Raw genomic sequence first — 23125 nt, 5'->3', positions numbered from 1 at the left:
ACTCCTCTGCCTTCCTGGAGTGAAGCCTCAGGCCCCGTGATGATCCTGGCTCTCTCATCATTGACGGCCTCAAAAATTAGGGGAAACGCACTTGTTTTAGAGGCAGCAGAAGGAAAGACACATGGAGAGGGGTCAAGTACAAACACAAAGGAAGTGAACCTTGAACTTCAGCTCCAAAATGAAGCCCATGGGGCAGCCCGTGTCCTCTCCCCCAGCATCTAATGCCCACTGCTGGTAACTGCTGCCGCCCCCAAGAAAGAGTGGCCAGCACAACTTTATTGCATATCCAGGTGAATAACTTATTACACAATGAACACTCCTCCTTTAGGAGACCATGCCCAGTTCCAGAATGCAGCCGTGAATACAGTAAATCTGTTTACAGAGGCTGGGGTGCAAGGAGCTGGGAGAAGAATCAGCGCCAGGAGTTTAGAGTGAGACTCATCTGCAAATTCTCCTGACAAGGAGCAGCTGGGCCCGTGCTGGTGAGGTCTGAAAGAAGAACTCCTGGCAGGGCGTACGGGGAGATTAGGTCTTGGAGTTGACAGTGAGTTTGGGGACGGTGCAAATAGAGAGGGGTGACCTGTGAATTGGTGCTGGGGAGCTGCTGAGGCCCGACATGAAGCAGCATCAGAGGTGAGTAAATTTAGGGTGATCTTTAGCCTCTCCTACCCAGGCAAAAAGGGTTGGGGAGTGGGGGTGCTAGCAAGTTGGCTTCCAGTGTAGATTCAGGCCAGTGGGCTGAGAGAGGCCTTTGCTGTTCTTGCTCAGATGTGCAGGTCTGCTCCGGGCCAAGCAATCCTCACAAAACCCACTGTAAGTTAGAGGCACGTGAGCCCGTGTGCACTCAGATGACCAGACCTTTGGTGCATGGAAAGTAACAGCAAGAGTAAGGGGCTAGGCTGGGAGCTGTGGCTCACGCCTGTATTCCCAGCACTTTGGGAGGCAGAGATGGGAGGATTGCTTGAGCACAGGAGGTCAAGGCTGCAGCGGGCTGTGATGGCACCACTGCACTCCAGCCTGCGTGACAGAGCCAGAGCCTGTTTCAAAAAACAAACAAAAAGTAAGGGTCTAAACTTGAGTTGCCTGAGACTCCCAATTAAAAGAAGTATCCTAAGGATGAGACAAAAAAAAAAAAAAAAAACTACAGCGCCGCTAGGAACTGGAGTCTTACTAGCGCACATCACCCCAGCATGGAAGAATCGTGGTTGAGGCTGGGAGGGAGGCAAGCTGTTCTGTAGCGTTTTGTACAGTTTTCTCAGAAGACTCAAGATTTCGCCCACATCTCTTTGAGCTCCCGCTGGGCCTGCCGCCTGACTGCGTTCGTCCTACTCTTCAGGACAGAGTTAGCTGCCCTCTTTCCTTCCTTCATAGTCATTGTAAGGGCTCGACCGAGTGTGGGCCCGTGGGATGGAGAATTCCTTTTGGGGAGGCCGACTCTGAAAAGGAAAAACCATACCGTAAAACCCACTGCAGTTCCCAGCCATTTCAACAGATCTCCAGTCTGGGCAGGAGTGTCATTCTCTTCCCCTTCTCCCAACGCCCCCACCCCCAAGTCCTCTCTATGCCAAGCACTCACTCTTGCCCCCCTAACCCCATGAGGCTGATTATAGGAAAGAAGACCCATCATTCCTTCAGGTGGCCATCTAGGGATCATCAGAATGGTAACATCATCTGTTTCCAAAGGATTAGTGTTCCTGAGGTACTAATGCCATTGATGAAGGAGAAAAACATCAATTACCTGCAGCTGAAAATGTGTGGCATAGGGGGCATAGAGTGTGTCCCCTGTCTCTTCAAAACCTGAAACAGAGGGAGAGAAGAAATTACAGCACTGGGGCCCCCACCTACGTTCACCCCGTTGTATCACTTAGCACAGTGTGACATCTTGCCCATTTAATTGCCTGTCTCTCCAGCAAACCTTAAGTTTCTTGGAGGGAGAGACTAGGTCCTCAAGCCTAGGACCAGGCACAAAGCAAACACAATATTGGTTGAATGAATGAATAACTACGATGACTTTTCAGAACTTCACCAGAGCCCCACCTCATCCTAGGACCACTTCAAAAGCACATTTGAAAAGTCATAGAAACCAGTCTTTTCAGATATACATCTGGCCAGAGGTGTACCTAGAGTGAATCTCACTGGGGATTTACCTATTTCCTTAACTGCCTGACAAGGAAAATATGTATATATTTGTATCATTTTCTTTGGGAAGAGGCAGGATTGATGAGCAACTGTTTTCTGTGTATTGGGAGAAAATCAGAGGCTTGGGAACAGAAGGATAAACACATGCAATTATCAAGAATGCAATTCAAAGAATTCATTTATTTCCCATCAAATTTCCCTGCCCAATTTGCTGAACAAACACTTAAACATCTTTATGTAAGAGATTGTTAAACACCCAAAGATTAACCAGAATGATCCCTCCTTGCAGCTGACGCTGGAGCGTAAGGAACATAGGACAGGTACATAAATAACGATGCAATAAGACAGACCCTGATAAGAGCAATTCAAAGTCCTACGGATGCACAGGGCGGAGCGATTACTGGGGGAGGCTGGGGAATGCCGGACCCTGGAGAAGGGCAGAAGAGGGAGATGGCCACGCCAGGCAGAGGACACACCTGGAGCTCAGGCACAGGCAGGAAAGCACCGTGACTTGGCTCGTCTGGACTGAGAGTGAAGCTTCAGGGGTCGTTGGTTCCAACTGCGGCAGGGCTCAGGAAGGATTTGATGAGATGGGATGCATCGGGGGGAGCCAGGGAGGAAAGTAAGCAGCAAAGCATGGAGGCCAGAGCCGTATTTAAAGGGAGAAAGCTGACAGTGGCCCATAAAATAAACGCAGGAAGGAAGACTCGTCAGTGAATGAGAATAGAGAGTCCAGGAGTGAGGTGACAGCATGAAGCCATAGGAACGGACAGGAGGGACTGCGTGGTAAAATACCCCCTCCTCCCCTCCTCCTCTCCTCCCCTCCTCCCCTCCACCCCTCCACCCCCTCCCTTCAGACTTCCAAGGGCCCTAGACAGAGACCACAGCTACGGTGAGAAGCACCAGGAAGTTTCCACCTCAGGCTTAAGAGCAGAGGAAAGACCTATTTTTAGCTGGAGCTAAAAACATAGGCTTGAAGGTTCCTCATTCCTGTCTTCAAACCACCCACCTCCTGTGATTAGACTTAAAGGTCAGTATAAATCCTGGAGACCAGTGAATAGGTCCCTACGAGCAGGGGCACTTTCTGGCCATCAGTTTAGACTCTTTTGCTTATGAAATCAATACCTGGCTTCTCACAACTTCAGACAAGAGCAAAATCATTTGATTCTTTTTTTTTTTTTTTCTGTTATTTTGCCCAATGGTCTCAAACTTCTGGGCTTAAGCAATCCTCCCTCTGCAGCCTCCCAGAGTGCTGGGATTGCAGGCCTAAGCCACCGTGCCTGGCCTGAATCATTTGATTCTTGTATGTCCAATATGATCTGTTCCTTCCCATGGGCCCAGAAACACACACAAAAAAAAATGTGGTTCTTCGCACTAAACCAGAATCCTTACTGCTTTGATGGAGATTTCCTGCTGGTTTGTGATAAAAGGGCTTTCTCCTTCCTCTGCTCTGTGATCAGTGCAGGAAATCATGGCTTGGTTTTAGGCACTGCAATCTACATATTTCTGGAAGGAATGTCTCGTTCTCTTTTGCAAAAAACACAACCTCACCTACTTATTACTGGGAATTTGCCTCATTATCCCTTTTCCATTTCTTTGCTCCATCTTATTTTGATGCACAGAAACCTCTGAGGTGTTCTGACCCACTGGAAATCATATCACAAGAAGGGGGAGGTGAGGAGGGCTCTCCCCTGCCTACACCAAGTGTACAGAGTACTCAGTCAAGACTCCAGAGACCTGCTTCTGGTTCTACTTGTCTCTAACAGGTTGGATGATTTTAAGCAAGAACTGAGCCTTAGGGAACTTCATCTATTCTATCAAGGGTATAATCTGGAAAATTTTGCACGTTCCTTCCAGTTATAATATCCTGTGATTCTCCCCCACCTTTCTACAAGGGATTCTCTGCCCAGCCAGGCTGTGTCCATACCTCGAGTGATTTCCTCTTGAGAATAGGCTCTGTTCTCCACACCATAGCTCTTCTTCATGAGTTGAGGTTTACAGAAAGCATCATCAACAGGGTAATCCATGGGGTTTCGTTGCTTTGTGAGCACGCAGAACTCGGGACTGACATAAGCCAACAGGAACACCCAGCCATTGGCAGCCAAGGCAGAGCTGAGGATGGTGTCATCCCACCGGCGGTCAAAGTCAGGAAGCAGGAGCAGAGTGATCCAGGCCACCCAGATGCCCACGGAGAGGAGCATGGTGAGGGAGATGTGGGCCCCATGTCTCTTCCAGCCCGCGAAGGAACCACAGAAGGTGAAGGAGGACGTGAGGAAGGTCAGCGCCATCAAGAAGAGGACGTAGATGAGCAGGAGGACAAAGTCTTCATTGCGATAAGGAGCGGAAAGCTCAGAAAAGACATTGACGTTGGTCCTGTTCATGGTCAGGACAACGTATTCAATAGCGATGACATCCTGGACCAGGCTGAAGCCCACGGCCAGACCCAGAATCACCAGCAGGGAGAGGGGCCTCCTCCCACGGACGAGCTTGGTCAGATTGAGAGCATGGGCTAGGAGGCACGAGAAGCAGATGGAAAAGAGGATCCCAAAGAGGAAGAAGCGTGTGGGCCCCGTGCTCCCGTCCAGTCTGATGATGAAGGCAAAGGTGAGGCCAAAGACGCCCAACACACCCAGGAGGAAGAGAAACTGAGTAGGGAGCATCTTTCGCTTGTTGGAGTCCTGCACCTTGCCAATGAGGATCAGGAGAGCAAGCATGAAGGCCACCGAGGTCACAACCCCGGCTGCAGCCACTGTTTCCAGGACGATGCCCCAGGCTTCAGCCTTATCACAGAGTCTGTAGTACCTGGAGTCCAGGCTGTTGCGGCAACCATCAGGGGCTGTTGCAGACATTCTGGACCTGCAGAAAAGCAATGTTGGGGTGGGGAGAAGGTGGTGAATCTCCTGACGCAGTCCTTAGACACAGAAGACTAAAAAAGGATTAGGAAACCAGTTTTGCATGTTTCGCCAGAGTTTTGCCTTTGAGCTTACTACACTAAGTAAAGCTACTAACTGTCCCCTACCTCCCTTAGTAAATTCTAAAACCTGATGAAGAACAGGAAGAAATCTCATATGTCCCTTCCCCCAGAATTAACTATATTAATATTTACCTTAAAGCTAGAGAACCTAACACTCTGAAGAGGTATTTTGGAGCCTAATTGCAAAAAATTTCACAGGACTGGGCATGTTGGCTCATGCCTATAATCCCAGCACTTTGGGAGGCCGAGGCAGGAGGATCATTTGTTCTCAGAAGTTTGAGACCAGACTGGACAACATAGCAAGACTCCATCTTCATATAAAAAAAAATTAGCCAGGCATGGTGGCACACACCTGTAGTCCCAGCTACTCAAAAGTCTGAGGCGGGAAGATCGCTTAAGCCCAGGAGTTCAAGGATCAGTGAGCTATGATCACATCACTGCACCCCAGCCTGGGCAACAGAGCAAGACGCTGTCTCTTGAAATACATATATGTACATATTACAAGTAACCTGCCAGGGTGCCTGATATTTTTTTGCTAGTGTTTTCTTAGCAACTAGTGAACACAGAACTATCTAAGCTTGAAGTTAACACTTTAATCATAATTTAGCAGCCTCTATCTTTGGGCCTGATCCAGTTATCATTTGTAAGCATCCTATTCTCTCATGGATGAGAGGAGTTATCTGGATGGTAGATTTTCCCACAGAAGATTTTTCCCTTCTGAGCCCGTGGCTGGGTCCTCTTCCTTGGCTCTCTGGTCTCATATTAGAATGATTCTGCCCCGCTCCTTAAGATTTGTAAAGATGGCTCCACTAATTCCGAAAAGTGGTGGAAGGCATCTTGCCTGTCATAACCGGCTGGAAATTGGCTACTGTAAAGAAGAAAGTCCTGGATGGCACATAAACAGCAGGTAATCCAACAAAAAGCAATCTTCATAGCTAACATGTTCATTTTTAGTATGGCTCCAATTTTTACTTCTTTTTGGGGAAGAGGGACAGAGTCTCACTCTGTCACCCAGGCTGGAGTGGCACGATCTCGACTCACTGCAACTGACACCTCCCAGGCTCAAGTCATTCTCCCCCCACCTCAGCCTCCTGAGTAGCTGGGACTATAGGCCTTCGCCACCACACCTGGCTAATTTTTATTTTTTTTGTAGAGATGGAGTTTCACCACGTTGCCCAGGCTGGTCTCAAATTCCTGGGCTCAAGGGATCTTCCTGCCTCAGCCTCTCAAAGTGCTGGGATTACAGGTGTGAGTCACCCCGCCCAGCCTTGAATTTTTACTTCTAATCACTTTATGTATACGTTACTTACGTTAATTTCATCGCAACCCTATGAGGTAAAATTATTATCCCTATTTTACAGATGAGAAAACTGAGGCAGAGAGAAGTCAAGTTACATGCCCAACATCATACAACCAGGAAATGGTAAAGCCAGGATCTGAATCCAGGGTGTCTGGCGCCAGGACCCAGGCTCTCAAGTACTCTAGGTGCCTCCTCTCAGGTTGCCCTTAAAACGTGATCTGAGATATCCTTCTCTCCCTCTTTTTCTCTCTCCCTACCCCTCCCCTCACAGATGCCTCTTTATGACCCTGGTTCCACTCTCCTAGTTGAGCGCCAGGAGGATACGAGATCCCAGGTGATGGACCCTCCACAAAGCGAGTGGATTATTACTCATTCGGATAATCAGGAATCCACCGGCTGTATAACAGTTTACTTCCCACATATCTGTCCTTAATCTGTCAGGAGAAAGGCTTCTTTCTCTGCTCCTACAACCTCCGTGTGAATTTTAGACCCAGTTCTTTGCCTGTATCCCTAGGAAATCTAAATCCTCAGGATTCAGGGCACAAGTGGGAAGATAAATTGGGAAACTGGAAAAGAGAAAGGAATGTCCCCATTTCCTCAAAACACACGGCATTTTCAAAGTCAACGTGGAACAAGATGTTGAGATTCGACAGGGCTAGACGTAGCGACAGTCCAGTTTCTCTTCTTTATTTTTTTAAAGAAGGAAGGGAAGGGCTAGTCCAGTTTCTCAACAGTTTCATTCCACTTATTTTAAGGCTTATTTAAGTGTCTTCTACACTATTCTTTTTGTTGTGTTCCATGCTTTTCGGGCATGGAATTTTTTTTCTTGAGTTTTTCGTTTCCCAGTGGGATTGTTCACATGGCAGTAAAAAGTTTTGAATGGACTAGAAGAGAACCACAGTGTGGCAGGAAAGAGGCCAGAGTTAGAGGAAGGGAAGGCTCCCAGAGGTCACCTCTAGCCCTAAAGAGGGACAGAGATGATGCAGCAAGAAATCCAAAACAAGAGGAAGGACTGGGGTTGGGAAGCAGGAAAAGGTGCAAAGCATCCGCTGAATTCTGCCTGTTTCCTCAGAGCAGAAAAAACAGCTTGGAAAAAGCAATCTTCTTGGAGGTCGAGGCGGGCGGATCCCCTGAGGTCAGGAGTTTGAGACCAGCCCAACCAACATGGCGAAACCCCATCTCTACTAAAAATATAAAAATTAGGTGTGGCGGTGTGCTCCTGTAATCCCAGCTACTCGGGAGGCTGAGGCAGGAGAATTGCTTGAACCCACGAAGCAGAGGTGCAGTGAGCAGAGATTATGCCACTGCACTCCAGCCTGGGAGACAGAGCAAGACTCCATCTCAAAAAAAAAATACACAAAATTATTTTTTCTGTTAGAAGAGATAGTCATCTTACCAAAATTATTTAATTCATATAGCAAGTAGGAAAAGATTGTATACATGTATATATATATATATATATGTAATATATATATATGCTATACATAAGCATACATATTTATGATGTGTATGAATATCATGTGACTATATAATCACAATATTATAGTGTTAGTGTAGTGTGTTAAAATGACACCGGATATAGCTTATAGTAATAGTGTAGTGTTTAAGGTGAGACCAGATATAGCTTAAATCAATTTTCCTGAATTTTAATAAAGTTTGCCTCTCCAAGCTTAGCTTTATTTATTTATATATTTATTTATTTATTGGTGGGGGAGATGGAGTCTCACTCTGTATCCCGTGCTGGAGTGCAGTGGCTCAATCTCGGCTCACTGCAACCTCCACCTCCTGAGTCCAAGCAATTCTCCTGCCTCAGCCTCCTGAGTAGCAGGGATTATAGGCATGCACCACCATGTCCAGCTAATATTTTTTTTTTTGTATTATTAGTAGAGATGGGGTTTCACCATGTTGGCTAGGCTGGTCTTGAACTCCTGACCTCATGATCCACCCTCCTCAGCCTCCCAAAGTGCTGGGATTACAGGCGTGAGGCACCGTGCCTGGCCAACTTTATTTTATATAGTCATTCATTCAACAAATATTTACCAAGCATCACTATGTGCTGCTCACTGCTTTAGGCACTCAATGGTAAAGGGGGAAGCAGACACATTCCCTACTACAGTAGAAGAGAGAGATGGATGGCACCTGTCACTATGGCCATGGGCCTCCCACCGCCTTCCCCACAGTGGATCTGTCACCTGCACACTCTGCCCTCCTGGAGTCTACACCACAGCCATCTCCTATCACAAGCAGAGCACAAAGAATGGGTTATGCTTCACCTCTGCAGGGCAGTGCAGAATGAGAAACAGGAAGAAAAAGGCAAATGAGGTTCAGATATAGGCAGCCCCTGCAATCCAAGCACCCAAGTCTGATCCTCCTTGCCTACAAATGTCCCTCTTTGACATGAGTAAGGGGAGGTATGAGGGCTTTCCCAGGCTACAGTATGAATGTGGAAGAGGAAGACCCTGTCTCATTCAAGGGCTTTGGGAAAGGAACCCAGGCCCTGGGCACTTCATTTCCTCTCTCCACACCTCGGGGGCAGATTAATCACCAGGCGTGGTCTCACAGGAAAGGTATTTCCCTCTTCCCTTTATTCTCTCACTCTCCCTGCCCCTCCCTGCCAATTGCTCCTTCCCCACCCATCAAGGTATTGCTGTTTGTGGACAGGTAGTTGTTATCATAATTACCTGATCGTTAATGAAGGACTTTGAACCTGATGACTCTAAATCTTGACAGAGATTGATGAGGTGTTTGCCTCAAGGACCGTTCTGGTACTGAACAGACAGGCGTTAAGGCAGAGCCCCTATCTAGAACCTACAGGCTTCTCTTCCTGTGTAGATGTGCAGGAGGGGCCTTCTAGCACCCACAGACCAGGATCAAACAAGAACAATGGCAGTGGATGTGAAGAGGAGAAAACAACGGCTGGGCACAGTGGCTCACGCCTATAATCCCAGCACTTTGGGAGGCCAAAATAGGCGGATCACAAGGTCAGAAGTTCAAGACCAGCCTGACCAATATGGTGAAACCCCGTCTCTACTAAAAATATAAAAATTAGCTGGGCGTGGTGGCATGTGCCTGTAAACCAAGCTAATCAAGAGGCTGAGGCAGGAGAATGGCTTGAACCTGAGAGACGGAGGTTACAGTGAACTGAGATGCACCACTGCACTCCAGCCTGGGTGACAGAGCAAGACTCCGTCTCAAAAAAAAAAAAAGAAAAGAAAATACCAATTTCCCCAAATTTCACCTCCACCTCCCACCTCCCAATCATGCAAGAGGGATAGAGAAACAGTTCTTGAAGTGCCTTTAAAACATTTAGGCCAGGTGCAGTGGCACATGCCTTTAATCCTAGCACTTTGGGAGGCTGAAGTGGGCTGATTGCTTGAGCCCAATTCAAGACCAGCCTGGGCAAGATGGTAAGACCACTGTCTCTAGAAAAATTAAAATTTTAAAAGTAGCCAGGTGTGGTGGTGCACACTTGTAGTCCCAGCTATTCGAGGCTAAGGGAGGAGGATTGCTTGAGCCCAGGATTTTCAGGCTGCAGTAAGCTATAATCATATTACTGCAATTCAGCCTGCGAGACAGAGCAAGACCCTGTCTCTATTTTTTTTTATATTAAAAATTAAAGCCGGGCACGGTGGCTCAGACCTGTAATCCCAGCACTTTGGGAGGCTGAGGTGGGCGAATCACCTGAGGTCAGGAGTTCGAAACCAGCCTGACCAATATGGTGAAACCCCATCTTTGAAAAAAATTTTAAAAAAAAAAGAACAAAAATTAAAAAAATAACTTACTCCTGTAATCCCAGCACTTTGGGAGGCCGAGGCGGGTGGATCACGAGGTCAAGAGATCGAGACCATCCTGGTCAACATGGTGAAACTCCGTCTCTACTAAAAATACAAAAAAATTAGCTGGGCATGGTGGCACGTGCCTGTAACCCCAGCTACTCAGGAGGCTGAGGCAGGAGAATTGCCTGAACCCAGGAGGCGGAGGTTGCGGTGAGCCGAGATCGCGCCATTGCACTCCAGCCTGGGTAACAAGAGCGAAACTCCATCTCCAAAAAAAATAAATAAATAAAAATAAATAAATAAATAACTTACTAATGTTGTCATTATAGAAAGTTTTATAATGGTGTCTCATCTATCCATCACTTCATTTCAAAAGTTATTACTGTATGGCCAATTTTGCTTCATCTGTATTCCCTACCCCACTCCCTATGTTTAAGCAAGTCCCAGACATCATATAATTTTATCTATAAATAGTACGTGTATTTTTTTTTTCTTTTCAAGATAGGTTCTCGCTCTGTCTTCCACAGTGGAGTGCAGTGGTGTGATCGTGGCTCACTGGAGCCTTGACTTCCTGGGCTCAAGGTAACTTCCTACCTCAGCCCCCCCAAGAAGCTGAAAGTATAGGTGCATGCCACCACACCTGGCTAATTTTTTAATCTTTATTTTTTGTAGAGATGGAGTCTTGCTATGTTGCCCAGGCTGGTCTTGAACTCCTGACTTCAAAGGATCCTTGCCCTTCAGCCACCCAAAGTGCTGGGATTACAGGTGTGAGCCCCCATGTCCAGCCTAGAATGTTTCTCTAAAAGAAAAAAACTCCTTCTTAACCATACTTTCATAACTAACAAGAATCCTTTACTATCAACTATCTAATTAGGATTCCTATTTCCAAATTCTCTCACAATTGTCTTTTTATAAAAAAGCCTTCTTAGTAAATTTTTTAAATCTGGATGACTAATTAGTTTGGAATTATCATTCTTAATTCACCTCTGTTGGCCTCCCCTACCCCTTCCCTAGCCTGATAGGGATTGCTCAACAAGTGTTCTGAGTACTTTAAATTTAGTCAGAGGAAAATAAAACTCACTGGAGTTATTAATAAGCAAGTCTGCACTGATAGGGTGCCAAGTTGCCCAGAGAATGACCCAGGCAAGGGAAAGACACTGGAAGAGAAGGACAGGTTTCTGAAAAACCGAAAAGGATTTCTAGAAAGCAGCGTTTGAGAGGGACAAGAGAAGTGATCAGCGTTTGGGAATGTGAACTGTCAGAGGTAGAGAAACAGCCTGGGAGAGGAGCAAGGGCTGGAGCAGTGAGGAGAAAAGAGAATGAGACTTGCAGTGGTTCAGACGTTATTTGTAACCAAAGTCAAGGGAAGGGAGATCTAGAGTCCCATCAACAAAGAACTTGCTCCTATAAAGACCTCCAGGCACAGTGGCTCACGCCTGTAATCCTAGCACTTTGGGAGGCCGAGGCGGGCGGATCACCTGAGGTCGGGAGTTCAAGACCAACCTGACCAACATGGAGAAACCACATCTCTACTAAAAATACAAAATTAGCCAGGCATGGTGGCGCACAAACTGTAATCCAAGCTACTCAGGAGGCTGAGGCAGGAGAATCACTTGAACCTCTGGGAGGCGGAGATTGCAGTGAGCTGAGATCGCACCATTGCACTCCAGCTTGGGCAACAAAAGCGAAATTCCGTCTTCAAAAAAAAAAAAAAAAAAACCAACTGGACCCCACCCCTTCACTTGACGTAAAGGTCCTTTCCTCCAGGGTGGTTTTTTCTTTTCTTTTTTTTTATGCCCAAGTCTGATGAGACACGCATCTCATAAATTCCCACTCACTCTCAGCTTTTCCTTCCGTAGCACTTATTACACAATCCAGCCTGTCAGTAAGTCTGTCTGCCTCTAGACTCAAAGGCTCTGTGCAGGCAGAGACTGAGTCATTAAACATTTTCTCTCTCCAGCCACTTGCCTAGCACCTGATGCTCAGTAAATGCCTAACCAGAATGGATGAGGCAGCAAGAGAATGGTGCCCAGTGCGTGGGGTAAGGGGAAGTCATGAGCAGGACGGGCTGCTCATGACATAGGGTAGGGTGGGCTGTGCCTGGTTTCCTCGCAAGCCCCCAGGCTGCTATCCTTAGTTCTACCCACCCTTCCTCCCACCCTCCTTCTCATGCGGGCTGCCAAAAATTGCACTTTGGGTCTGAGATTAGGAGCGCCTAGCCACGTCTGAACCCTGCTCCTATCTTATTGGCGGCAGGTGGCTCCCAGGAGAGCATGGATCCTGAGGTTTTTCTGGTAAGCAGGGAGGGATTAACTGGGATCCAGACATGTGCTCCACCCAGTACTCAGTGACTAAACCCTGCACTTCGGAGGAAGATGGTAATGTTTCAACATGAGTAGCCTCTGGCCTCGGGCATGAACAAAGGACTTTGAGGATGAGGATGAGACCCTCTTCACTTCTTCCAGCTGCTAACAGTTAACACACAGCCATCCAATAATACAAGGATGCCCACAGCTGAGACCCTGGAATCACTTGGTGCTGTCTTAAACCCTTTTGGAATGAGTCTAGGTATGAAAGAAAGGTTTAATCAACCAGTGGAGCTGGGTGCGGTGGCTCACGCCTGCAATCCCAGAACTTTGGGAAGCCGAGGCGGGCAGATTACTTGAGGTCAGGAGTTCGAGACCAACCTGGCCAACATGGTGAAACCCCGTCTCTACTAAAAACACAAAAATTAGCCAGGCATGGTGGTGCACACCTGTAATCCCAGCTACTCAGGGAGGCTGATGCATGAGAATCACTTGAATCCAGGAGGCAGAGGTTGTAGTGAGCCAAGATAACGCCACTGCACCCCAGCCTGGGCGGCAGTGAGACTCTGTCTCAGAAAAAAAAAAAAAAGAAAGAAAAAGCAGTGGGAGGGAGGGAGAGGCAAAGGAAGAATAAGGACAAGAGGAAGAAGGAGGAGGGGAGGAGGGGGAGGTCACTTCTTGGGCTCAACTCCAAGCCCTCTGTTCCTCCTCCCCTTTAGGGAGAAGGGGTTTCAGCTTAGAGGCTGTGTGGACGTAAGTTACCTGACCTCTCAAAGCCTCCTCTCATCTATAAAATGCAGGACACACTGCTGAACTAGGTGGTCTGAGCTCATGTTCAGCTCCGCTGTTCACCCATCTGGGGAGCTTCATGCACACAACTTCCAGATCTCTTTCTTTCTACCCCTCACCCTCATTCTTGCCCCATCTCATGTCATTAAGAGTATGTGTCACAAACTCCTATCCAAACTCAAAGCCAGGGCTGGAGGTGAGGTTGAAGGGCCTGAAGAAGAGGCACACCAGGGGACTGCCCACCTGAAGGACAAAGCCAGAGGCTCCTGGAGCAGTGCTGACCCTGGACGTGGCCTTGTCTGACACAGCACTGACCACTGTGCAGGGACAAACATCAACATGTGATGAGTCTCCCACCTTGGGTTTCTGACCCGAGACTCCTCTTCACAACCAGAGAGATGGGAAAAGTGTCTAGAGTTGCTTATGCCTAGGCCTGGAAGGTTGCCCATGCTGATTCTATGCAGCCTTTCCCAGAGCATCTGAGAATGAATCACCTGAGACCCTGAACTTTGCAAAGACAAACTGATTTTGTCTTCCTTCCTATGAGATTTCTCTCATTCTATCAAAATGTGTCTTCACACCAGCCCAGCCCTGAAAATGTGTGACTTTCAAGCGTCTTCATTTTCTCTCTATTCTCGAATTCCTACATTCAATCAGTAGTAATAACAACAGTCACGATGTAATAATGAATAAGAATAATGACAGCCACTGTCACCTCCTGAGTCCTATTATGAGTCAGGCACTATGCTGCGTCATTATATGTTTTTACACATATTCTCTCATTTATAATACTTTACACCGATTATCTCATTTAACTTCCTACAATCCACTTTATAGGTGAGAAACCTGACTCAGAGGAAGGTACATGTTCAGTGTCACATGGTCAGAAGAACAGCTGTTTATGAGTAGTCACAATCATAATTCAGTCCTCCTTTTTATTTCTAAATCACTGTCATCATCGCTAGAGCTTTTCCCCCAACCCCAGCTCTCTCCATTCAATCCACCTTATAGTCAAGCATTGCCTTGCTGAGAAGTCTCCAAAACAAGCAACCCTGGCCAGGCGCGGTAGCTTACGCTTATAATCCCAGTACTTTGAGAGGCCGAGATGGGAGGACCACTTGAGCCCAGGAGTTTGAAACCAATCTGGGCAGCAAAGTGAGCCCCCAGCTGTACAAAAAAAATTAAAAATTAGCCAGGTGTGCTGGCACACACCTGTGATCCACCTACCCAGAGGGTGAAGCAAGAGGATTGCATGAGCCCAGGAACTCGAGGCTGCAATGAGCTACGATCATGCCACTGCCCTCCAGCCTGGACAACAGAGTGAGACTCTCTCTCTCAACCAAAAATTAATTAAATAAATCAATAAAAATAAAAGTGTGGCCACTGCCCTTGGGAGGAATAATTATCACACTGACATACAATGAAGAGGGTGAGGAATACACCAGGAATGCTGAGGATGCATGGAAAACAGTGACCCATTCTACCTAGTGGGGTTTTTTTTAAATGTTTTTAATGCTTTAGAGAAGTGAGCAGGGAGACGAGGCATGAAAGATGAACAGGAAATGATAGGAGATTTTTATGAAGGTAGAAGAGACAGGGCTTGGGGAATGGAGAAGCCCAGGTTAACTCCCAGATTTCTGGCTTAGGCAACTGAGTGGTACCATTGCCACAGCCTAGAAATTCAGGCTTGCAAGGACAGATGCTAAGTTTAGCTTTGTTGGGTCTTGGATAAATTTGCAACCTGCAAGTGGAGCTCCAGGAATAATAAGAGCCAAAAGAGCCAAGTCCTCCTGAGAGTGTACTCCGAGCCATACATGGTTTCTTTTCTTTTTTTATCCCTCTTTTTTTTTTTTTTTTTTTTTTTGAGACAGACAAGGTCTCTCTGTCACCCAGGCTGGAGTGATGCAATGGCATAATCACAGCTCACAGCAGCTTCGACTTCCCGGGCTCAGGTGATCCTCCTGCCTCAGGCTCCTGAGTAGCTGGGACAGACAGGTGCACACCGCCACACCTGACTACTTTTTGTATTTTTTGTAGAGGTGGCGTCTCGCTATGTTGCCCAGGCTGTGCTTGAACTCCTGAGGCTCAGGTGATCCGCCTGCCTCGGTCTCCCAAAGTGCTGGGATACAGGCACGAGCCATTCGTGGTTTCATTTACTCCTCACAACAATCCTATTATTATGCCTCCTTTTAACAGCTGAGGAAATGAGGCACAGAGAAATTACAAAACTCGCCCAAGATTACATGGCTCTTAAAAGCCACGCTCCTTGACACTGGGTTGTGCTGTCTCTGCACCTTGGGCATATGGGTTGGTGCTCAAGAGAGGTTTGTGCTGTAAGCACAGACTGGCAGTCATCACCTAGAGGTGGTATCTGAATCCTTGAGAGGAGACAAGATCACACAGGAAGCCAAGGAGAAAACCATGCAGAGCACCAGCTCAGCTAGGTAGGAGTCCACAAAAGAGGTTAAAAAGAATGATCAGCCGGGCGTGGTGGCTCATATCTGTGATCTCAGCACTTTGGGAGGCCAAGGCGGGTGGATCACCTAAGGTCAAGAGATTGAGACCAACCTGGCCAACATGGTGAAACCATCTCTACTAAAAATACAAAAATTAGCTGGGCATGGTGGCACACACCTGTAGTCCCAGCTACTCAGGAGGCTGAAGCATGAGAATCGCTTGCAGGAGGCGGAGGTTGCAGTGAGCTGAGATCACGCCACTGGGCTCCAGCCTGGGTGACAAAGTGAGACTTGTTCTCAACCAAAAAAAACTGTATTTGCTCCTTTTTGTCTGTCATGACAGATCCAGCCTCAATTTGAGCTTCAAGGGCCTTTCTCCATGACAGACAGATCCAGCCTCAATTTGAGCTTCAAGGGCCTTTCTCCAACTGGTCCTCCCACCTCGCTCCTCCTTCCTTCTTAACTCCCCTCTCCACCTCTATGGAATTTGGGTTCATCTAAGGTCTTCTCATGCTCTTTACCCCAACGCATGAATTATTCTCCTAACCAGAAAGATCCTCTCCCTCCTATTTATGATCTGCTTAACATATTTCTGCAAAACTTTGCCCAAGATTTAACTTCTATCATGAGTTTTTTAATTTTTTTTTTTTTTTTTAGATGGAGTCTCACTCTGTCACCCAGGCTGGAGTACAGTGGTGTGATCTCGGCTCACTGCAACCTCCGACTCCTGGGTTCAAGCAATTCTCCTGCCTCAGCTTCCAGAGTAGCTGGGATTACAGGAGCCCGCCACCACACCCAGCTAATTTTTGTATTTTTAGTAGAGATGGGGTTTCTCCATGTTGGTCAGGCTGGTCTCGAACTCCCAACCTCTGGTGATCCACCCACCTCAGCCTCCAAAGTGCTGGGATTACAGGTGTTAGCCACTGAGCCAGGCCTTTTGTTTTGTTTTGTTTTTGAGACATAGTCTCACTCTGTCACCAGGCTGGAGTGCAACGGCATGATCTTGAATCACTGCAACCTCCACCTCCCGGGTTCAAGCAATTCTCCTGCCTCAGCCTCCCCAGTAGCTGGGACTACAGGCACGCGCCACCATGCCCAGCTAATTTTTGTATTTTAAGTAGTGTCAGGGTTTCATCACGTTGGTCAGAATGGTCTCAATCTCTTGACCTCGTGATCCGCCCGCCTCAGCCAGCCTCCCAAAATGCTGGGATTACAGGCATGAGCCACCGCACCCGGCAATTATTATTATTATTATTACTATTAATCCTATAGCTTTTTTTTTTTTTAAGACAAAGTCTTGCTCTGTCACCCGGGCTGGAGTGCAATGGCACAATCTCAGCTCACTGCAGCCTCGCCTCCCAGGTTCAAGCAATTCTTGGGTCTCAACCTCCTGAGTAGCTTGGATTACAAGAGTGCACCACCACACCTGGCTACTTTTTGTATTTTTAGTAGAGGCAGGGTTTTGCTATATTGGCCAAGCTGGTCTCAAATGCCCGGGCTCAAGGGATCCTCCCGCCTCGGCCTCCCAAAGTGCTAGGATTACAGGTGTGAGCCATCGCACCTGTACTTAATCCTATTGCACTCTAAATGTGTTGATCTCTTCATAGTTTTTACAATTAAATATTTCTTGGCACTCAAGTTTTTCCATATCTGTGTTATATATTACAAATTAATATCAGTGCTGAGCTGCCTATCAGATAACGACCTTCTTAAGAACATAGGACAAATCTTCTATTTGTTGGTATCTCCTCTATTCTATAGTCTACACAGTAGTTGCTGAGCAAATGCTTTAGACTAAGACTGAGTGCTGAATATTTGCCCAAAGCAAGTTATTTATTAGCAAGTGTGAGTAATGGGGAGGAACATTTTTTGAAGATGAATATGTGCTGATCCTAATCCTCATATTTCTACTCAGGCTGAGTTCTTCTAAGGGAGAAATCCCACAGAAATCCCTCTGCCCTTGATAAAGGATTAGTATAAATACAAAGCATCTACAAGGAAATCTCCAGGATCACCTATTCTGGGTAGCCATCCCAATTCTGATGACATAAACGTGATTAATCAGCTGGGTGTGGTGGCTCATGCCTGTAATCCCAGCACTTTGGGAGTCCGAAGCAGGCAGATCATCTGAGGTCAGGAGTTCAAGACCAGCCTGACCAACATGGAGAAACCCCATCTCTACTAAAAATGCAAAATTTGCTGGGCATGGTGTCGGGTGCCTGTAATCCCAGCTACTTGGGAGGCTGAGGCCGAAGAATCATTGAACCCAGGAGGCAGAGGTTGCAGTGAGCCAAGACCTCGCCATTGCACTCCAGCCTGGGCGACAGAGGGAGACTCCATCTCAAAAAAAAAAGTGATTAATCATAGCAATAACTTATGAATAACATCTGAATAACATCACTGAATTGAGTTTCTATGTAATAATCAGAGAAAATAAGTCATCACAGACAGATCAAAACAAGTATAACTGCAATGTTCATCCTGATTTCTGCACTTCCAGGTAGTTCCCTGGGATTATTACCATCTTCCTCTTCTTCTACACAAAGCATGTAGATTTGATTAATGTAAATATAAAATGAAATACTGGAAATCATTTTTTTAAAATGAAGCTTAATATTTTGAGTGAAGTTTCTAAATATTTTTTTTTTTTTGGTGCCGTGACTCAGATGGTTCTAAATCTCTTATGCCCAGAATTCTAAGAAATAAAATTTCCAGAAAATAAGAAAATAAAGTGACGTCCTCTGCTAGTATACTATCTTAAAACTCTCAAAGATCCCTTCATTTAAATATCTTATTCCAATACTTGAGGAACTTGTGGATCCCACAAGTTCAAAGCTTAACTAATCACCTCTCCTTACAAGCTCATCTTTCGAAGCCCCATGAATCGCGTTGCCATCTACTGAGTTGCCTAGCAGATCTACGAATATGATATATACTGTCTAATGTGGGAGGAGATGGGACGAGCAAACCATATGGCCTAAAATTAGATGACAATAACAAGTAATTATTATTACAACAAATGTAAATGGTAACTGCTTTATTTTGGGGAAAAAAAAGACTATATCATATCTAGAAGAACCTAACCTAAAACAAAAAGATCCACAAGAGTGGCCGGGCGCGGTGGCTCAAGCCTGTAATCCCAGCACTTTGGGAGGCCGAGGCGGGTGGATCACGAGGTCAAGAGATCGAGACCATCCTGGTCAACATGGTGAAACCCCGTCTCTACTAATACAAAAAATTAGCTGGGCATGGTGGCGCGTGCCTGTAATCCCAGCTACTCAGGAGGCTGAGGCAGGAGAATTGCCTGAACCCAGGAGGCGGAGATTGCGGTGAGCCGAGATCGCGCCATTGCGCTCCAGCCTGGGTATCAAGAGCGAAACTCCGTCTCAAAAAAAAAAAAAGATCCACAAGAGTTAAAAGCAAAAGAATAGAAAGAAATTAAAATAAATTCAAAAAATACTAACAGATACTTGTTTAACAAGTGTTATGTGTCGACACAAAGTTAAATAGGTCGTTCAAGGTAAAATAAGCAGAAGTTGAGGTTTTAATATCATACAAAATTGTAATTAAAGCAAAAAGGTATTATATGGACCAAAAAGCTTGTGTTATAATAATTAGGGATGCTCCACACTGAAGACAAAACCATCGTAAACTTTCATGTGCCAACTAATATAGCACCAAAATACATAAAACAAAAACTACTGAAGGCTGGGTGTGATGGCTTACCCCTTAACCCCAGCACTTTGGGAAGTGGAGGCAGGAAGATTGCTGGAGCCCAAGAATTTGAGACCAGTCTAGGCAACGCTGCGAAACCCCATCTCTACAAAAAATTTAAAAATTAGCCAAGTGTAGTGGTGGGTGCCTGTAGTCCCAACCTCCCAGGATGCTGAGGCAGGAGGATCACTTGAGCTTGGGAGGTGGAGGTTACAGTTAGCCAAGACTGTGCCACTGCACTCCAGCCTGGGCAGCAGAGCAAGAGAGCAAGACTCTGTCTCAAAAAAAAAGAAGAAGAAGAAGAAGAAATGTACAGACCATATAGTTTGACCACAGTGCAATAAAAATAACAATCAAAGAAGAAACAAACACCCTGCACTACTTGGAAAGTCAAAGACTCCTCAAGCAAAAATACTATTCCATTTATTGTTTACTATATCACTATATTAATTCCTCAGCTTAATCTGGGGACTTAAATTCAAAAAGAGTACTAACAGATATTTATTTAGTCCCCAGATTAAGCTATTTAGCAGTGGACCCAGAATGAGAAGAATAAAATCACACCATCAAAATTGTTCTTCATACCCTGTTGTCTTAAATAACCATTAAAGACTAGAATACAAAAAAGCAGGTTCTAAAGAGGACTCCCAAGGTGATGTGTGCAGATAGAGAGAGGCTAGACTCTAAACACAGGAGAGGAAATTGGGTGTCTCCACAACACCCCTATAGGGAACTCAGGCCCAGGCCCTTGCGGGATCACGGATCACAGTTCCATGTTCCGGCGGAGCTGGGAGGAGAAATCAGTCGTCCTGACTCAAGGTTGAGCACTCTTCCCAGGAAACCAAAGGGTTCTGTTCATTCCATTCTGCCCTCGAAGCACTCACCTCGCCACACTCTTGGAGACGCTACTGGTCTCCCAGGTGGCACCTCTCCGAGCCCTTCCTTCCCCTCATTCCTTCCCTCTCCTAGCAGACACCGGCAGGGAAACCTGGAGGGTGGGTGCCACCCTCTACCCTCACTCCTCCCACGGTCCCTAGCCCACATTGTATCTGAAGTGGCTGCAGTGTTCCCCTTCAGAAATGAACCCTCGGCAGTGGCTGATTGGCCGAATCCTTCAACAGGTGTGCTGTTTACACAAGACTCTGAGGAGAAAATCAGCCTGGAAAGATGTCAGGAATGAAAAGTCCTTCAAATTCCTTGATTCTGAATAGGTTTCAGCTGTTGGCTAGCCTTTCCCATGGATGTTAAGAGCTATGTGCTAGCCTTTTCCACAATGTTTGAAGCTATTTGCCAGCCTTCCCTGTGGATGTTTAAGGGACCATCCTGAACAGCATCTAAGCTATTTCCAAGTCCTATCTTGAGAGTTGGTGGTAGAAGGTGAGCTCTTAATGCACATTCAACTTCCATTTGTCCCGTGTTCCTGAGCAACTCAAGGGACATCAGAGTGGAACTGACCACCACACACATCAAGAGAAAAGGGATGGGCTTCTAGATCTAATTCCCCAAACTCAGAAGGGTTCTTTGCAGCATCTGGGTAAAGAAGCAGCTGTCCGCCGGGCGCGGTGGCTCACACCTATAATCCCAGCACTTTGGGAGGCTGCGGCGGGCGGATAACCTGAGGTCGGCAGTTCGAGACCAGTCTGGCCAATATGGAGAAATCCCATCTGTACTAAAAAATACAAAATTAACCGGGCGTGGTGGCACATGCCTGTAATCTCAGCTACTCTGGAGACTGAAGCAGGAGAATCGCTTGAACCCGGGAGGCGGAGGTTGAGGTGAGCCGAGATCATGCCATTGCACTCCAGTCTGAGCAACAAGAGCAAAACTCCGTCTCAAAAAAAAAAAAAAAAAGCTGCTGTCACCGTGTCCTCCTCCTGCTCCTGCCACTTGTCTCCCACTTCCCCTCCACTCCCAGGCCCTTCGCGTCCTTTGAGATATTTCTCCCTCTATTCTTTTCCTTCAGAGTAATCCCAGAGCTACTCACCTCTGCCTGGCTGGATTCCACCTACTCAAAGTTTGTAGAATGTGTCCGAGCAGAAACGATTACCCTGATTATCTCTTTGTTCTCCGACTCTATCTTAGCCTGGGAAACCCGCAAAGAAAAAACAATCCTCAGTTGTTAAACTAGAGGAACCGTTTCCTAGGGAATTTTTTTCCCATAGCCAACTCTATTCCATTACCAGGATTTCTCTCCTCTCCTACCCCACCCCTACCAACGCCCCGCTCTCCCCAGGCGATTTAAATCCGGAGGCCCGCGCGCGCTGGGCTCCTGGCGCCTCACTTACCCTAGTGTCTAGGCTTTGGCCGTGAACTTGGTGCGGCTTCCCGCGCGCAAGAGGGCAGCAGGCGAGCCCCTCACTGCTGGGGGAGCCCTCGGGCAGCTATCCCGCCCTCGCGCGCAGAGCAGTTATAAAGGCGGCCCTCGCAGGAGGGAGGGAGGGAGCGAGGGGTGAGCAGAGGGACAAGGGGCGGAGGAGGGTCGGGGAGAGGACACGCCTATTCCAGTTCCACGGCACTTCATGCTGTTATGAAAATAAAGTCCCCGTGCCAGGGAATGACCCAGAAGCCGTCTGACGTCAGAGGCACAGTCACCCCTGGAAGCGGGGCGGAGGTGACCACCCCGGCCCTGCCCAGCGCATCGAACTCCTCCGGGACCCGCGCACGCGCTGGTCCCACGCCGCGGGTTAGAGAGGGGAGCCGGAGCAGACCCACTCCACGCGGGCCCCGCCGGCTGTCACCTCCCGGGGGAGACACACCCGCCTCCCCGCAGGCACTCCCGTACACCCGGGGCAAGGGCCGAGCCCGCGAGATTGCAGCAGCTCCGCGGTGAAGTCCAGTGGGACAAGTCAGCCTTCCTCCACTTTCCTTCACCCTTAGCTTAGCCTTTCTCTCCATCACTCTCTCCCAGCCGCTGCCTTATGAGAAGCCAGATTTAAGAAAAAGGAGACAGCCACCTTCTCGGGGCTCCCCAGCCAAAGCCACGTGAAAGCCAAGGAAAACTTCCCCAGCAGGTCCGTAGTCTGCCCAGCAGCTCCACCTGTCAGAGTCTAGACAAGCACCATTAGTGCTGCCCCGGGGCCGAGAGATCAGTATCTCTCTCTCCTTTCCTAGCTGCCTCTCCTAAAGCCTTGACAATGAAGGCTGATTGAACGGGGGCGCCAGATGAAATTATGAAATGAAGGAATTTGCTTTGGTGCCTGGTTTCCCCTCCCTCCACTGCCCACTCCTCTTCCAGGATCAAGCCAATCGGACTGAAACTTGTCCTTGTTTACTTGTCAAACAACCCTGGAGAGGCTGCCGGCCTGCACCGGGGCTCAGGCCAGGTTCTACCCCCTGCCTCACGGGAGGCAGGAGGGACCGTGCTTTGCAGGTGGTGATCCGCGCACTTGGTAAACTAATCAGGATTATTCTGCATATGAATAAATGGAGGAAGCCCCGGGGTTCCCCGGCTTTCTCCTCACTTCTCCACAAACCCCAGGTTTCCAGAGCCTAAAGTGCTTTTAAAATGTGACCTACTGGAGACTATGACCCCACCGTTGTTAGGTTTTTATTTCACTCCCAAAAAACACAGGCGGTTCCTTGAGTGTCGGAACACTTCCCTTGAGGTGTGCAGCCCAGGGGTCCGAGAGTCCACCTGGTTCACTCCCAGGGGTGTGTGTGGCAGAGAGGGG

At 47.4% G+C, this 23125-nt stretch overlaps 1 protein-coding gene across 2 annotated transcripts; it reads right to left on the bottom strand.

The window, feature by feature from the left end:
• Nucleotides 1–235: 235 nt before the first annotated feature.
• On the bottom strand, nt 236–21942 carry GPRC5A (G protein-coupled receptor class C group 5 member A). Of its 2 annotated transcripts, XM_012447701.2 has the most exons (5): nt 21740–21942; nt 21439–21537; nt 4067–4995; nt 1739–1797; nt 236–1436 (listed from the first exon to the last, which is right to left on the bottom strand). In XM_012447701.2, the coding sequence occupies exons 3-5, from the start codon at nt 4986–4988 to the stop codon at nt 1344–1346; spliced, it is 1074 nt and encodes a 357-aa protein (XP_012303124.1). In that variant the 5' UTR covers nt 4989–4995; nt 21439–21537; nt 21740–21942; the 3' UTR covers nt 236–1343. The 2 variants fall into 2 exon arrangements, with proteins under 2 accessions (XP_012303124.1, XP_064233762.1); XM_064377692.1 differs by lacking the exon at nt 21740–21942 and having other exon boundaries at nt 21439–21644.
• Between the last annotated feature and the right edge of the window lie 1183 nt (nt 21943–23125).

The sequence above is a fragment of the Aotus nancymaae genome, unplaced genomic scaffold (genome assembly GCF_030222135.1).
Source record: "Aotus nancymaae isolate 86718 unplaced genomic scaffold, 86718_ANA_hifiasm-v0.15.2.pri h1tg000016l, whole genome shotgun sequence".
In the NCBI taxonomy this organism is placed as follows: Eukaryota; Metazoa; Chordata; class Mammalia; order Primates; family Aotidae; genus Aotus; species Aotus nancymaae.
Note: the sequence above shows the minus strand (reverse complement) of the source record. Positions and strands in the feature narration are given on the sequence as shown.

Coding starts and splice junctions, on each gene's coding strand:
- GPRC5A (XM_012447701.2), bottom strand. CDS start 4,988: ATGTCTGCAACAGCCCCTGATGGTTGCCGCAACAGCCTGGACTCCAGG. Junction 1,798..4,066: donor TCAAGAGGAAATCACTCGAG/GTATGGACACAG, acceptor CCTCTGTTTCAG/GTTTTGAAGAGACAGGGGAC. Junction 1,437..1,738: donor CCACACATTTTCAGCTGCAG/GTAATTGATGTT, acceptor TTTCCTTTTCAG/AGTCGGCCTCCCCAAAAGGA.